This window comes from Marmota flaviventris, chromosome 2, assembly GCF_047511675.1.
Source record: "Marmota flaviventris isolate mMarFla1 chromosome 2, mMarFla1.hap1, whole genome shotgun sequence".
NCBI classification, from domain to species: domain Eukaryota; kingdom Metazoa; phylum Chordata; class Mammalia; order Rodentia; family Sciuridae; genus Marmota; species Marmota flaviventris.
Genome location: NC_092499.1, coordinates 74,087,782 through 74,105,955, shown reverse-complemented (window position 1 = coordinate 74,105,955; position 18,174 = coordinate 74,087,782). Strand labels below are relative to the sequence as shown.

General features: G+C 35.7%; 1 protein-coding gene across 11 annotated transcripts in view; it reads left to right on the top strand.

Annotated features, from left to right (window-relative positions):
- The first annotated feature begins 5 nt into the window (after positions 1–5).
- Kiaa0586 (KIAA0586 ortholog) overlaps positions 6–18,174 on the top strand; it is a 133,194-nt gene continuing 115,025 nt past the window's right edge. For 7 of the 11 annotated variants that reach the window (XM_071608003.1, XM_071608006.1, XM_071608004.1 and 4 more), the window contains exons 1-5: positions 6–500; positions 634–915; positions 2,305–2,375; positions 3,402–3,471; positions 6,031–6,100. In XM_071608003.1, coding sequence (XP_071464104.1) covers positions 669–915; positions 2,305–2,375; positions 3,402–3,471; positions 6,031–6,100 — 458 coding nt within the window. In that variant the 5' untranslated portion in view covers positions 6–500; positions 634–668. The remainder of the gene's footprint in view (positions 501–633; positions 916–2,304; positions 2,376–3,401; positions 3,472–6,030; positions 6,101–18,174) is intronic. The other 4 variants (XM_071607999.1, XM_071608002.1, XM_071608001.1 and 1 more) reach the window with 4 other exon arrangements.

Genomic DNA, 18,174 nt, shown 5'->3' with positions numbered 1-18,174 from the left:
TTTGGACGCTTTTCTTGGCGCGCATGCGTATTGTGTCTCAAGGGCGGGCTTAAAGGGAAGTGGGTGTTGACGCGCAGGCAGTAGAAGCTGTTGTCAGATCAGACCACTGACTGCGAGGTTGCCGGGTTTACTGGAGACGCAGAGTGAATTTAGGCGTCCGGTGATTGCATCTGGAGGCGTGTGTAAGACTCTGTTGGTGAAGAAAGCTTTTAATCTTATGTGGGTGATTTTTTTTTTTTTTTAAACAGCATTTCGATTTTGCCTGCTTGATTCCCTCTTGAACAAATTTTAACCCCGTTTCCACATTTGTTTGGTGTTGCACTGCCAGCCCTCAGGTTGGGGAGGGCATTAACTTTGTTGTTGCTCTGTGGCCATTCTATTGTCATCCCCTTTTAGATTCATTGGCTTGGTGCATTAATAGACTCAGTGAGTTTTATGGCTAAATATGACCTAGTCGTCTTTGGTCCTGGATTAAGTACCAAAAGTTAAATTCCAGCTTTGTGAGTATTCTCCTTAGACATTTTAATTTTTAAGTTAATGACTGCATATTCATAATCACTTTTGGAATTCACGTTCTTCTTCTTTTTTTTTTTTTTTTTAATATGCCCCTTTTCCCTTCTTGTATTCTCTTAGTCCTTAAAGAGGTGGAAGTTTTATTCAGAAGTCTTATGAACACAGAAGAAAGTTCTTCCATTCAGAATTGTGGGACTAGGTTTCTTGCTAACAATATGAAAAGCTCGGGAAAGAAAAAAAGGGTTAAAATGCCCGCGAGGAGACTTCGTGAGGTCCTTTCTCCGAATCAGGAAGACAATTTGGCTTTGTGGAAAGATGAGTTGCCCCGTGTTTCTGCAGTGTTGTCTGCAAATAAACCTCCTCCTGTTCGAAAGGGAAATAACATGAATGGAACATTGCATGGTATGTTATTCCATATACTGTAGTTTTTCAGCCAGTTTTCTTTTTTGTAAAACTTAATCTTTATTTTGGTTATTGTGCATCAAAATATAGGGGATTCTTAATGTTTAAATTCAAAAGTGTAAGATATTTCCGGCTTATACCGATGTTTAAAAACTGACCCTGTTCCCTGGGAAAATGGCCAGGCATAGAGGGTCCACAAAATGAATGGTTTCGGTAAATGAAACTTTAACTTTTCCTATTGTGCTTTTTCTTCGTGTCATGTTTGCACATTATTCTTGTTCACATTTATGATAGACATGCTTAACTTGTACAATGAATTAAATTTCCCCCAGTAGTGCTCTTTACCAAGTGCTCTACAGTACTATCCACTTTGGCATAGTATAAACACAACTTAAGTCATTTGATGACTTCTTTGTTTCAATTCATTTATCCTGTCTGGAGCTCAGAGAAAATGAAAACATTATGCTTTTACCCACTTTACTATAAATTCTACTGGTTATTGTAAGGATAAAATCAATGAATATAAGCTGGGTGTGGTGGCACACACCTTTGATTCCAGCCTCTCAGGAGGCTGAGCAGGAGGATGGCAAGTTTGAATCAGCCTGGACAATTTAGCAAGACCCTGTCTTAAAATAATAAAGGGCTGAGGATGTAGCTTAGTGGTAGAGCGTCCCTAAGTTCAATTCCCAGTACTGCCAAAAAATAAAAAATAAAATAAATAAACAACAAAGTGCTTTAATTTAATTTTTATTTTTGCAATGCTGAGCATAGACAGTTGCTCATCCCAGGCAAGCACTCTACCACTGAGCTATATCCCCAGCTCTTCAAAACACTTTTATAATGCTGGGGTTTTGGAGGTACAGCAATGACACCATAACAGGCTCCTGTTAAATCAGGCTTTTATATCATGTTCATATTTTGCTCCTGGTAAATCCCATAGTTTGCCCATATCCAATAGTGAACTGATTTTTTTTTTTTTCTTTTTGTACTGGGGATTGAACTCAGGGGATTAATCACTGAGCCACATCCCCAACTCTTTTAAAAATTTTATGCAGAGTCACAGTCTCACTGAGTTGAGGGCCTCACTAAATTGCTGATCCTCGTGATTTTGATTTTGATTTTGGCTTTGAACTCGTGATTCTCCTGCCTCAGCGTGTGGAGCTGCTGGGATTACGGGCATGTGCCATTGCTCCCAGCTTAAACTGATGTATTTTAAAACATTTTATACTTATGTCTCTTTATTGTTCATACTGACTCCTATTTTCCCTAATTATTTTTTCATCTAAAGTATCTGTCAAATATAGAGCTTATAGTTCTTGAATCATGCCTATAATTATAGGTAAGCTACTGTTTTTAAAAACACTTAAATTGATTCCTTTATTTTGTTAGGTTCTTCGGATATAACTTCTTCTAGAAATTATCACAAGCCTCCGTTAGAAAATTCTGCTATATCAGAAAGCGTAAGCAAGAGTCCTTAAATATGTTAATCATGTTAAAATTTTCATTATTGTCAAACAATATGTTCTTATGTTCAGTTAGCAACATGCCTTGTTTTTCTTTATCATGTGTGAAGAGAAATGTTTTATATACTACAATTGGAACTTGAATATGTTTGAGATATTAAATATGTCTACTGGATTGTTAGCCTCATTGTTTATTTTTTAGAAAGTTAACACCTGTTAACTTTCATCAGTGGCTAGCCTTGAACAATTTTTTTTGTATGATATTTTTCCTTTCCCCTTTCTGATTTAGCAGGAAAAAAAAAAAAGGGTGAAGGACAACACTGAGTTAATCTAGTACTGTAAAAGGTCATTGTGTTTTAATACTGAATAGGGTCCTAGAGATGAAGTCTAGAATTGTACACATGAGCAGAAAGCTATTTGCCAGTAGGTGTCAGAGAAGCTTTCTGAGACTACATAAGAGCTCAGTAAAAAAAAAGAGATCTGTGATTAATTTGTGATGTTTTGCCATTCATTGATCATTCTTATCTATTCCATTTGATTAACAAAGAGTCAGATTTTCTCATTTGAACTGAAGCAACTGAGATGTTAAATATTTATTTATTTAGTTGTAGTTGGACACAATACCTTTATTTTATTTATTTATTTTTATGTGGTACTGAGGATTGACCTAGGGCCTCACACGTGCTAGGCAACCGCTGTCCCACTGAGCCACAACCCCAGCCCCAATAATTTATTTTACTACAAGTGGCAAATCAAGAATTGAGTCTGGATCTCAGTGCCACATTTGCTTGTTTGCTCATTTGCTCATTTATTCACTTCTCTGACAGTATATTATTGACTCATTGAACAAATCCTTGGGTAGCTTCAAAGTACCTAAGCATTGTGTAGTGCTGGGAATGAAATATACAAAACACACAGTCCTGCTCTCCCAGAGCACAGTAATCACAGTTAGTAAATGGTATTGGTAAGGAATAAATCATAAAGTTTATTTAACTTTTCACTTTTTCCTCTTATATCCCAAAGGATTTTTCTAAAGATGTTGTAGTGCAGAGGTTACCTTTGGATAAAACAGAAGAGAGCAACAGACAAAACGGTAAAAGAATAGAATTGACATTTTTTAATTGTGGTAAAATATACATAAATTTTCCATTTTAATCATTGTAAAATATATAGTTTGTGACATTAAGTATCTTTACATTGTTGTGCAACCATCATCACTGTCTATCTCCAGGACTTTGTTTTTTTAATCTTTCCCAACTGAACTCTATGGCCATTTACTACTAATTCCTGCCTCTATGAATTTGACTATGCTAGGTACCTTATATAATTGGACTTATTCAGTATTTATCCTTTAGTGTTTGGCTTATTTCTCTTAATGTATTGTCTTCAATATTCATTCTTTTTTTAGCATGTGTCAATATTTTCTTTTTAAAGCTAAAATTGATTTCTGGATATTCATTCAACAAACTAACAGGTTTTTTATTACTGTTACTATTATTATTATTATTTTGAGTGTTGGGAATTAAACTCAGGGCCTCATGTATGCTAGGCAAGCACTCTACTACTGAGCTATACCATGTTATTTTAATTTTAATTATTCTCCCAAATTAAGTTATTAATACACTCAAAAATCCAGAAAAGTGTTTGCAATAGTAAAGATTATTTTAGTATTACCAATCTATTATACAGGTTTGGTATTGGATATACATTTATTATTTATTTATTTATTTATTTATTTATTTATTTTTTTGTGGTGCTGGGGATTGAACCCACGGGGGCTTTATGCATTCGAGGCAAGCACTTAACTGAGCTATATCTGTAGCTCCCATTTATAAATTTTTTTTATAAATTCTGAACTCAGGTTTTGTAGGGTCAGATAATAGATTAAAAATGTCCTTCAAAAGTTTTATTTATTGACAAATTTTAAAGCAATTTTTTTTTATTCTAAGTAGTATTAAAATTTTATCAAATTTTCCTTGATCTTTTGTAGTGGAAATTGAACCCAGGGCGCTTTACCATTGAGCCACATCACCAATCTTTTTTTTTTTTTTTCCAAATGTTTTTTAGTTGTCAATGGACCTTTATTTATTTTATTTTTTTAAGATTTATTTATATGTAGTGCTGAGAATTGAACCCAGTGCCTCACATGCTAGGCAAGTGCTCTACCACAGAGCCACAACTCTAGCCCCTAGTCCTTTTAATTTATATTTTAATTTAAAAAAATATATATTTTTTAGTTTTACCTGGATGCAGTATCTTTAATTTTTTTTTTCTTTTACTTTTATGTGGTGCTGAGCACTGAACCCAGTGCCTCACATGTGGGAGGCTAGTGCTCTACCGCTGAGCCACACCCCAGCGGCCTATATTTTAAATTTTGAAACAAGGTCTCCCCAAGTTGTTGGGGCTGCTCTTGAACTTGTGATCCTTCTGAACCTCCCGAGCCTTCTTTTTCTTTCTTTTTATTTTTAAGAAATCTTTTCCATCTGTAAGATTTAATTCTCAAGCATAATAAAAACAATTCTCTATAACACAGGCTCTTCTCTATATAAATCTGGTCAAAGGAGAAATTCATATAACGTAATATCAAATATTTACTTTGGTTTGCATAACAATTATAACACCTTCAATTTTCTCAGCATTTTATTTTTTTTAAAAAATGTGGCAAAGTACATATAACATGACACATCTCATCTTAACTATTTGTAGATGTCCTTGTTTCTCAGGTATTTTTGATACAAATTTTTCTAGTATCTAGGGTTATGACTATTCTTGCCTTTTTAAAAAAATATTTATTTTTTAGTTGTAGGTGGACACAATATTTTTATTTTATTTTTATGTGGTGCTGAGGACCAACCCTGTGCCTCATGCATGCCAGTTGAGCGCTCTACCACTGAGCCACAACCTCAGCCCCTATTCTTACCTTTTTAAATTGAGAAATCCTATTATTAAATCCTAAACATCCCCCCAACCCCAATAAGTACTTATGATTGAACCTAGGATCTCAAGCTTGCTAGATGAGCTCTTCATTGTTGAGTCTATCCCTGGCCCTTTCAGAAAAGTTTGTTTTTAGTTTGGGACAGGTCTTATTTAAGTTGTCCTGGCTGGCCTTGAACTTGCAATCCTCCTGCCTCAGACTTATGAGGAGCTGGAATTATAGGCACATACCATTGCATCTAGTCCTAAACATTTTTTTTAAGTTGTTGATGGACCTTTACTTTATTTATTGATATTTGGTGCTGAGAATCGAATCTAGTGCCTCACAAATGCTAGGCAAGTACTCTACCACTGAGCTACAACCCTAGCCCCCTAAATATTCTTTTAGTTTAAAAAAGTGAGGTTTTTAAAGCTGATTATGGTGGCATACCTCTGTTATCCCAGCAACTTGGGAGCCTGAAGCAGGAGGATCACAAGCAGGAAGATCACAACCCCAGCTCCTTTGTTATTTTTTTCATCAGTATAGCTAGAATGAGACCAGCCTACGCAATTTAGTGAGATCTTGTCTCAAAATAAAAATAAAAAGACTGGGGGTGTGCCTTGGTGGTAGATGGCCTCTGTGTTCAATCTCCAGTACCCCCCCCCCCCCAAAAAAAAGGTCAGGTTTTGTGAGTGGCTTATTAAAATTTAATGAATTTTTGTTATCTTAATTTTGCAGCAAATGATATCTGTATTTCTCAGTATACCATGGGACAGAAGGATGCTCTAAGAACAGTTTTAAAGCAAAAGTAAGTTTCATTTACAGAAAATAGTTGTACCATGTTTGTGTTTAAAATCAACTTCCCTTATACTTTGGAAATACAAAAACCTCTTCACTACATAATGTATTGTGTGATGATATATAAAGCATTTCTCATAGTTTTGGGCACATATAAAGTACTCAATAGCTATTAGTTGTTGTTACAGAAAAGGTTCTGTGCTAAGTGTTTTATTACATTAACTCATTTAACACTCTCAAATCCCATGAAGTAGATTCTGTTATAATCCCAATTTTATAGAACACATGAATATGCATAACATAAATCCTGTGACAGAGATTCTGTTACATCCCAGTTTTACAGAATCCCCATTTTATGGATGAGGAAACTGAGACATTGAGCTTTTCCCAGGGTCATGGCAAATTGTTACTGGGCTGGCATTTAAACCCAGGCATTCTACCTTTAGAGCCTGCATTCTTAACCAAATCATGATACTGCTTGTAGCAGTGGTCAAGTAGTTCCTTATACATAATACTTATTATTTACTATCAAAGAACCTTTAGGTTTTTTCCTGGTCAAGATCTGAGGAAGAAGCAAACTTCATACCTTTACGGAACGAAATACAAAACCAACCCTGACAAGAACTCATGATAAACATGAAGCAAGAATACATCTACTAGTATGAAGGCAATTTTTGTTATTTTATTTTATTTACTTTTAAAATATTTTTTAGTTGTAGTTGGATACAATACCTTTATTTTAATAGGTGCTGAGGATCGAACCCAGGGCCTTGCACGTGCTAGGCGAGCACTCTACTATTTAACCACCAGGGTTGCTCCCCAATGCAGCTACTTTTAACTGTTACCTCTTTCTTCTAGAGAGTATTTCATAAATTAAAATTATATGCCTATGTTCCTATTCTTGATTTATTAAATTTAGACTATACTCTTCCTCATATGATAGTATTTAGCTGTCTTAAACTACTCTCTCCCATCCTTTTATTGTAGTTATCTAATACTTTTAATGAAATCAACCATTGATTATGTGGACATTATGCACTATATTAAGTGGAACAAGAGCCACAGATTTACAAATACCGTTTTGTTTAAAAAGTTTTAGTATTTACAAAAGTAGAGACGATAATTTTTTTTTTTTTTTAATTTTTTATTGTTGGCTGTTCAAAACATTACATAGTTCTTGATATATCATATTTCACAATTTGATTCAAGTGGGTTATGAGCTCCCATTTTTACCCCATATACAGATTGCAGAATCACATCAGTTACACATCCATTGATTTACATATTGCCATACTAGTGTCTGTTGTATTCTGCTGCCTTTCCTATCCTCTACTATCACCCCTCCCCTCCCCTCCCCTCCCCTCTTCTCTCTCTGCCCCCTCTACTGACATTCATTTGTCCCCCTTGTATTATTTTTCCCCTTCCCCTCACTTCCTCTTGTATGTACTTTTGTATAACTCTGAGGGTCTCCTTCCGTTTCCATGCATTTTCCCTTCTCTCTCCCTTTCCCTCCCACCTCTCATCCCTGTTTAATGTTAATCTTCTTCTCATGCTCTTCGACCCTACTCTGTTCTTAGTTACTCTCCTTATATCAAAGAAGACATTTGGCATTTGTTTTTTAGGGATTGGCTAGCTTCACTTAGCATAATCTGCTCTAATGCCATCCATTTCCCTGTAAATTCTATGATTTTGTCATTTTTTAATGCAGAGTAATACTCCATTGTGTATAAATGCCACATTTTTTTTATCCATTCATCCATTGAAGGGCATCTAGGTTGGTTCCACAGTCTAGCTATTGTGAATTGTGCTGCTATGAACATCGATGTAGCAGTGTCCCTGTAGCATGCTCTTTTTAGGTCTTTAGGGAATAGACCCAGAAGGGGAATAGCTGGGTCAAATGGTGGCTCCATTCCCAGCTTTCCAAGAAATCTCCATACTGCTTTCCAAATTGGCTGCACCAATTTGCAGTCCCACCAGCAATGTACAAGTGTACCCTTTTCCCCACATCCTCGCCAGCACTTGTTGTTGTTTGACTTCATAATGGCTGCCAATCTAACTGGAGTGAGATGGTATCTTAGGGTGGTTTTGATTTGCATTTCTCTGACTGCTAGAGATGGTGAGCATTTTTTCATGTACTTGTTGATTGATTGTATGTCCTCCTCTGAGAAGTGTCTGTTCAGGTCCTTGGCCCATTTGTTGATTGGGTTGTTTGTTCTCTTATTGTCTAATTTTTTGAGTTCTTTGTATACTCTGGATATTAGGGCTCTATCTGAAGTGTGAGGAGTAAAGATTTGTTCCCAGGATGTAGGCTCTCTATTTACCTCTCTTATTGTATCTTTTGCTGAGAAAAAACTTTTTAGTTTGAGTAAGTCCCATTTGTTGATTCTAGTTATTAACTTTTGTGCTATGGGTGTCCTATTGAGGAATTTGGAGCCCGACCCCACAGTATGTAGATCGTAGCCAACTTTTTCTTCTATCAGACGGCGTGTCTCTGATTTGATATCAAGCTCCTTGATCCATTTTGAATTAACTTTTGTGCATGGCGAGAGAAAGGGATTCAGTTTCATTTTGTTGCATATGGATTTCCAGTTTTCCCAGCACCATTTGTTGAAGATGCTATCCTTCCTCCATTGCATGCTTTTAGACCCTTTATCAAATATAAGATAGTTGTAGTTTTGTGGATTGGTTTCTGTGTCCTCTATTCTGTACCATTGGTCCACCCGCCTGTTTTGGTACCAGTACCATGCTGTTTTTGTTACTATTGCTCTGTAATATAGTTTGAAGTCTGGTATCGCTATACCGCCTGATTCACATTTCCTGCTTAGCATTGTTTTTGCTATTCTGGGTCTTTTATTTTTCCATATGAATTTCATGATTGCTTTCTCTATTTCTACAAGAAATGCCGTTGGGATTTTGATTGGCATTGCATTAAACCTATAGAGAACTTTTGGTAATATCGCCATTTTGATGATGTTAGTTCTGCCTATCCATGAACAGGGTATATTTTTCCATCTTCTAAGATCTTCTTCTATTTCTCTCTTTAGGGTTCTGTAGTTTTCATTGTATAAGTCTTTCACCTCTTTTGTTAGGTTGATTCCCAAGTATTTTATTTTTTTTGAAGATATTGTGAATGGAGTGGTTGTCCTCATTTCCATTTCAGAGGATTTGTCGCTGATATACAGGAATGCCTTTGATTTATGCGTGTTGATTTTATATCCTGCCACTTTGCTGAATTCATTTATTAGCTCTAATAGTTTCTTTGTAGACCCTTTTGGGTCTGCTAGGTATAGAATCATGTCATCTGCAAATAGTGATAATTTAAGTTCTTCTTTTCCTATTTTGATGCCTTTAATTTCTTTCGTCTGTCTAATTGCTCTGGCCAGTGTTTCGAGAACTATGTTGAACAGAAGTGGTGAGAGAGGGCATCCCTGTCTTGTTCCAGATTTTAGAGGGAATGAGAGACGATAATTTAATGCACCGCCATACTCCCATTGTTTAGCTTTAGTTGTTAGCATTGTTTCATTTTAATTTCCCCTCACTCCCCTACCCAAGTATTATTTTTAAACCTTTCTCAGAAGTAATTTCATTTTATCTGTATTTTAGTAGGTGTTTCTAAAAGATTAGTATTTTTTCTTTTTCTTTTTAAAGTTTGTTCTCAGGCTGGGGTTGTGGTTCAGCGGTAGAGCACTCGCCTAGCACGTGCGAGGCCCTGGGTTTGATCCTCAGCACCACATAAAAAGGAATAAAGGTATTGTGTCCAATTACAACTAAAAAATAAATATGAAAAAAAATGTTCTAATTAGTTATACATGACAGTAGAATGCATTTTGATGTAAAAGATTAGTTTTTAAAAAGGCAATGCCACAATACTATTAATATACCAAAGACATAATACTGGCTATTTCTTAATATTATCAATCATACAGTTAATATTCAAGTTTCTCTGATTGTTCCATAATTTTTTTTTGTTGTTGTTCATTTCTTTGTATCAGGATCTAAAGAAGGGCCACATGTTGCATTTGATTGATGTATCTTTTTTTTTTGGTACTGGGTATTATTTCAGGAGCACTTGGCTACTGAGCCACATCCCCAGCTATTGCGTCACATGACTAAACTGGTCACTCCAGCTGAATTTGGGGAATAAATAAAGACACAGACATAGAAAGTACCTTTTCTTTAAGTTCAATGACCGCTCCTCAGCCACAGCTCCCACAAGGGCAGTGCAGGCAAGAAAGAGAGCTAGGAGCACATGCTGAACCCTTTTATTGGGGAGAAGCCATTCAAATGAGGCAAGGGGTCAGGTTTCACAGGGTTGAGTCTAACTTCCTGATGTCTTGCTGTCAGCAGGTTAACTGACATCTAGGAAGCCCACGCCCATCTTATGTGCTGTGTGGGGATCAGAGGCAGAGGCAGAGGCAGAGGCAGAGCCAGCACCAGGGAAAAGATGCTTACTTTCCCTGCCCAGAGGGGCAACTTTGGTTCAGTCCACTTTGTGTGCTCAATGCTCATAGTTGACATACACACAGCCTATGGCTGGTTTGCCACTTTTCCACATTCTCATCGATGAAAGCCAAGGGGCGCTTGGTTCCTATGTGGCATTTATTTATTTTAGCCCTACTTTGTATTTTATTTAGAGACAGGGTTTCACTGAGTTGCTTAACACCTCGCTTTTGCTGAGGCTGGCCTTGAACCCAGGATCCTCCTGTCTCAGCCTCCTGAGCTGTTGGGATTACAGGCATGTGCCACCACTGTGCCCGGGGATAAATGTGTCTTTTAAGTCTGTTTTATTTATTTATTGCTTTTGTGATGCTGGGGAATTAAACCGAGGGCCTCATGCATACTAGGCAAAAAACCTGAATAAGCTGGGTGAGTTGGTGTACTCCTGTAATCCCAGCCGCTCTGAAGGCTGAGGCAGGAGGATCTTAAGTTCGATGCCAGCCTCAGCAATTTAGCAAGACCCTAAGCAACTTAGCAAGACTATGTCTCAAAATAAATAAAAAGGGAAGGGGTGTGACTTAGTAGTTGACCACATCTGCATTTAGTCCTCAGTACCATAAAAATTAAATGAACAAACAAAACTTGAACAATAGAGAAAAGGCAGGGAAAAGAGAAGAAATCAATTATACCAGATAAAAATGAATCCAATAAAGTAAAAAACATACACAGTAAAATGTTTTTAACTGGTTCTTAGAAGTTTAGAAGTATAAGCAACTTCCTGACCAATTTAGGTCAGAAAAATGATGGTAGAATACATGAATTAGAGATAAAAAGAGGACAAATGATAGATTTAGAGGAGACAAAAACAAATGAGAGTACAATTAGTTACATGCCTCAAATTTAAAATACTAGATGAAATTAAATGATTCACCAAGAATAATCATAGAGCTAGATTTTAATAGACCAATTGCTAAAAAATATGGAAAATACTTGAAAGAATAAACCTTCTAAAACAGTGATGATTTTGTTTGAATTCTTGGAAAAATATTAAGAAACAGATTACACTTATGCCATTCTGCTCCAGTACAGAGAATGCTATCCATGTCATTTCCTGAGGCTAACCTAACCCAAATACCCAAAGCTAAAATTTAGTTTTATCCTAAGTGTTTTTGTTTCTATCATGGTAGTTTTTCCAAAAAGTTCATGTAATAAAATCATTAAATCAACTATTCATCTGATAGCTAAAGATAACAATTTTATTGATGTGTTATTTCTCAAGTTATAAATAGGGTATGTCTTTTGTGTTAGAAGAGCAGTGCATAATAATGAAATAGAGTTTGGCTCAGGAATGCAGCAATGTTTTAAAAATAATAATTGAATTTTTTTAAGGTACTAAGGATTGAACCCAAGATTTCACAGATGCTAGACAAGTGCTCTGCCACTGAGCTACAACCTAGCCCCCTTTTAATTTTAATTTTGAGATGGGGTTTCACTAAGTTGCCCTGGCAGGCTTCAAATGTGGAGTGTTCCTGCATTAGCTTCCCAAGTATCTAGGATTATAGGCTAATGCCAGTATACCTGGAAATAATTGCAAATTCTAATATAGCAATTATTATGCTCTCTGCATTGGTTTCTCGTTTTAATCTTTACAAAAGCCTGGAATGTCTTAAAATGTTCCCATATTAAAAATGAGGTTCAGGCTGGGGTTGTAGCTCAGTGGGAGAGCTCTTGCCTAGAATGTGTGAGGTGCTGGGTTAGATTCTCAGCACTACATAAAGATAAATAAGTAAGTAAAATAAAAGTCCATCAACAACTAAAAACAAAACAAAACAAAAAAGAGGCTCAGGCAGTTTTAAGCATTGCCTCACTAATAATTCATGATTCATTATATACTTATCATTGGAATAAATAAGAAAATATGTATGACAAGCACTATGGATCACATTTAATAAAATGTCATGCTTATTTCTTACTTACCTTACCATGCACACATACCTCTTTAAAACTAACAATAGAGTGATAGATTCAGATTCTTAATATGAAGAAAATAGTTAATATCCTGTTTAATAGTAGAATTGAGAGCTCATTGTCTTTTTGGTTTGGTGGTACTGGGGATGGAACCCAGGGCTTCATGCATGTTAGGCAAGAACTCTCTCACTGAGCCACATCCCTAGCCTTCATTGTTTCTTTTTGTTATTGTTTGTTTATAATTTGGAAGTCCTATCTGTGGCAATTAGAAAATAAAATGAGATCAGGTGTGGATATTGGAAAAAAGGAGGAAAAATTTACATTGTAGAAGATATTCTGTACTTAGAACAAAAAAAGTTATATTTATGATTAGAAATCTGTAGAAACTATGCGAGGAAGAATGAAACTTTCCTTGGGAACTGACAAAGGCTAGGATATATTGAGATAGTCAACATGTTCTGGATGGGAAGACTTAATACTATAAAAGTCCAAGTTTGTCTAAAATTAGCTTATAGGTTTTGCTGTAGTCATTGAATTTTGTTTTAGAATAATTGGTAGATGGAATTTAGCCAAGTAATTTTAATGTTTACTTGGAAGAACATACAGCTGAGAAAAAGTATATGTGTTTATGTGTTTTTATGTGTGCCTGAACATTCTGTTTATTTTTCCAACGTTAATTTTCCAAAATTATTTAAAAATTAATTTTCTAAAAGTATCTTAGCTATTCTCAACTGTACATATTCTATATGTTCATATTCTTTGTTTTTGGTGCTAGGGATCAAACCCTTGGCCTCATACATGCTGGGTAAGGGATCTTTGAGCTATATCTCCAACCCCTCTATTTATGTAACTTAACTGTAGAGTTGTGACAAAATGGAATGATGTAGTACTTGTCCTATTTGATATTATCATGTGCTTCAAAACTGTAAATAATGCAAGGTAATAGACCAGAATCTTTGAGAAATGAAGAATCTGGCCAAGTTGTCTAGTACAAGGAAAATATGAACTCTTCGGGCTAGGGATGTGGCTCAAGCGGTAGCGCGCTCGCCTGGCATGCGTGTGGCCTGGGTTCGATCCTCAGCACCACATACAAACAAAGATGTTGTATCCGCCGAAAACTAAAAAAAAAAAAAAATGAATAAAAAATTCTCTCTTTCTCTCTCTCTTAAAAAAAAAAAAAAGAAAATGTGAATTCTTCTAAAGGAGTTTGGACTTTAAGAGGGATGGCAAATCATTAAAAAGTTGTAAAAATAAGATACATTTTAAAAAAGTGTTTATTTTTTTAGTTTTAGGTGGACACCATATTTTATTTTTATGTGGTGCTGAGGATTGAACCCACTGCCTCATTCATGCTAGGCGAGCACTCTATCACTGAGCCACAACCCCAGCCCCAAGATGAGATATATTTTTTTAAAAGACTCACTCTAGTAGTGGTATGAAATAATGATTTGGAAGGGGGCTGGGCTGTTGTCCAGGAAGTCATTTGGCTGTGGAGTTTTCAGGGGTCTCTTTGACAGAGAGATAGGTCCTAAATACATTAGGAGGGGTGGGATGGAGGCATAAATCATGCTAGGTTAAATAGTAGTAGACAGATATGGAAGCTGATTTGTGTATAGAATTGATAGATGTGAAGTTGAGGAAGGTGGTAAGAATGAATTCCAAAATTTTGGCTTGCATAAATACATGATCAGTAGTGTCATTCGTTAAGAAAGGGAATCCTTGGGAGAATAAATTTCATTTTGAGTGTGAGGGTTCAAGATACCTATGAAGCATTCAGGTAAAAAACGTTCTAGAAAATTGAATATAAAGATCAAGTTTTCAAAAGGGTCAAAACTAGAAATCCATATGCAGAAGTCATTAGTGTGTAGATGACTACTACTAGTAGTAGTGTAGTATCAGTGTGTAGATGTATTGCTCAGAAGTAAAGAAAGATAAAGAGTGAAAATGTTCACTAAATTTAGCAAGAATTATTAGCGAGCTTGGTGAGAACAGTTGTAGTGTATATTGGTTTATTTAATGGATTTAGGAGTAAAGAAAGTTCTAAATAAAAGTTTAGAAGAAAATAATTGTTTCTGAATGGGAGGATTATGTACATTTACCTGTTTTTTTTTGGGGTGTGTGTGTGTGTGTGTGTGTGTGGTGCTGGGGATCAAACCCAGGGTCTTGTGCATGTAAAGCAAGCACTCTACCAACTGAGCTATATCCCCAGCCCTTGCCTGTTCTTTATACTTGGTGCTCTTTACATTTGCTACATTAAAAATAAAGTTTAAAAGCCTATAAAGATACAGCGACACACACCTGAGATCTCAGCTACTTGGGAAACTGAGGCAGGAAGATCTCAAGTTTGAGGCTAGCCAGAGCAACTTAAAAGAAAAAAGAAAGAAAAAGAAAGCCTGTATAGAAGCTATCTAACCTTATAATGTAATGTTGGTCAAGGGTAAATCACTTTTAGACTTCAGACAAGAATACTAAAAGACAAGGAATATCCTAATTAAACTGTCTTAGTAGACAAGACATTAGAGAGAGACACACACACACACACACACACACACAAATATTCCCTCAATTGGTTAAATATTTATTGAGCATCCTGTGTATCTATACTTTTGTTAGTTGCTATTCCGTATGAAAGTAGTCTCTCTTCCCTAGCTTGTTTATGGCTTAGTTGGAGAGATTGTGTATGAGTGTGTGTGTGTGTGTGTGTATATATAAAACATCAAGATTTTATATATTATAGAACATATATCAAGATTATATATACATATGTATATATACATATTTATATACGTATATAAAATAATCTTGAGAGAGATTATATATACACATATATATACATGTATAAACACATATATATACACGTGTGTGTATATATATATACACACACATATATATTATATCTCGACAGACCAAGCGAGAGCGAGCGCATGTACACGTGGGAGAGGGAGAGAAGTGATGGTTCCTTTCAGAATCGTGATAGGAATAGAGCTTTGCATTCAATATATTGTTAAATTGTTTTGTACAGATATTTAAACAATGGAATGCCTATGTTTCAGGCCTCATGTGGTATAGGCAATAAATACAAAAGTACTTAATGAAGGGAGAGATCAATAGAAACTGTTATAAAGATAGGCTTATTGGGAGAGGCAAGATTTAGATTGCATCCCAAAGAGGAAGGATATCGTAGTTTGTTGAGTGGAAGAAGTTTGAGAGAGCAGAGAAAAAAGCATCGAGTCAGTTGTGAGCATAGTGCTGTATGTGTAGTCAGTAAGGAGAGCAGTATGATTCCAGAGAGAGGTTGTTTTGGGTATATATAGGAGGGAGGTATATATAGGAATGGAGGATAGGACCAGAGTATGGAGGGTATAGAAAGCCAAACAGGAAATTTGCTTATTCAGCTTTTTATAAGGACATTTCTGAGATTTTTCAAGAATGGAGACATGAGTGGGAAGTTTTTAAGCAAATAAACCAAAGAATGAAATATGTGGTTGGTAAGAAGTGATGAATTTTCTAGTAGAGAAGAAGAAAGAAGGGAGAAGTACTAATCCAAGAAAGTTTTAGAGTCATGGGAAGACCTCTGGAATTGGGCCTTGTCACTAAATCTGTGATTTCCATCAAGTACACCCCATTACCTCTGTGGACCTCAGTTTCTTCATGTAAAAATTAGAAAATTAGGATAGATGAACCACCTATGAGATTCCCCCAACTCTATAGTTCTATGACACTTTTCATGTAATTGTGATGAAATAATTGGCGAAACTTGATGACTCTATTGAGTATGAGATGATAGGAAGATAGAGAAGTAAAGGTGACTTCAAAATTTTGAGACTTAGAGAAGAATGATGCTCTTAGTAGAAATGGGGAAATATCAGAGGGGTAAGTTCAAAAGTTCTGAGCTGTCTTTAAAAATCAAGCAAGGGAAATAAAGCCTCTGGATATGGAATGTATTCCTGTTGATTTTATTTATACTTATCTAGGGATTATTTGATTCTGTCCATGTTCCTTTCATTTTTTCTTAGAGCCCAAATATAGAGCATAACTGGACAGATTCTTTTTTTTTTTTTTAGTATTTAGTTAATATGTGTCTATTTACTGCCCCCTCCTATTATTTATTTATCCCCCCATTTATCTATCTATCTGTTTACTTACTTTTGGGGACAAGATCTCACAAAATTGCCCAGGCTGGCTTTAAACTTGGCAATTCTCAGCCTCCAAAATTGCTGGGATGATAGGTGTATACCATGGCATCTGGTTTAGGTCCATTTTTAATCCAGGCTATTTAGTGATGTCTTTGATGCCCATTGGATGATATTTAATTTAATCTAAATGAGTTAAAATTCAGAAAGTTTCTTTCAGCAGTTTTAATAATTGTTTTTGGGGATTTGTGCTAAATGAAATAAGCCAGGTACAGAAAGAGAATTATCACATAATCTCATATGTGGAACTGGAAAAAGTTGAATTTACAAAAGGGAGAGAATAGATTGGTGGTTGCCAGGGGTTGAGAGTAGGGAGAATGGGGAGGTGTTAACCAAATGGTACAATTTCAGTTAGGATGAATAAATCCTAGAGCTCTATTTTATGCCATGTGATGATTGTAGGTAATAATGTTTATTGCTAGGAGGGCACCTTTTATGTTCTTATTCCCCCCCTCCCCACCACCTGCACATACACACACACATAATTATGTGAGGAATGGATATGTTGAGTAGCTTGATTGTGGTAACCTTTCACAATGTATAAATATATCAAAATATGTTGTATATAGTAAATATATATAATTTTTATTTGTCAGTTATGCTTCATTAAAGCTGGATTAAAAGGGGGTAAAGTATACATCAATAATGTTATATTTCTTTTTTCTTTCTTTTTTTTTTTTTTGTGCTGGAAATTGAACCCAGGGTACCTCACACATACTAACCACATACTCTACTACTAAGCTATACTCTCTTCCTCTAATGTTACAATTCTTCTAAAAGTATTTAGAGAATAAAATTATCAGTACTTTAAAAATAGCAGTAATCCCTCTTGGGTTGTTTGTTTTGGGGAAATAAAACTTGGTATTTAAATTCTTAGAATGTTTTTCTTCATGTCTTAAATTTACCTTCCTCCTCCTCCTCCTCCACCCCCCTGCACTTTACCATTCCCAGTTCTTTTTTTATTTTGAGATCTTATCAAAATAATCAAAATATCTTATCTTTTGTTTTGAGAACTTATCAACTAAGTTCCTGAGGGTCTCACTAATTTGCTGGGGTGGGCCTCAAATTTGTAATCCTTCTGCCTCAGTCTCTCAAGTGGCTGGTATTACAGGCATGCATCACTATGCTTGGTTTATATTTCTTGATTACATATCCTTTTAACTGTGACCATGCCTTTTCCACATATATATAAGTCCTATTTTCTGAAATAACATCACTGCCTTCAGGGAATTATCTTATATCTTTAGTCCTTAGTGACTCAAACCTTGATAAACTTCATTAACAAAATAACTTTGTTTGATATGCAATTTAATTTTTTTTCTTTTTGACACCAGGGATTGGACCCAGGGCTACTTTATTACTGAGCTACATCCACAGCCCTTTTTACTTTTCATTTTGAGACAGGTCTTGCTAAGTTGCTGAGGGTCTTGCTAAATGGCTGAGACCAGTCTTGAACTTGTAATCCTCCTGTTTCAGCCTCCCAAGT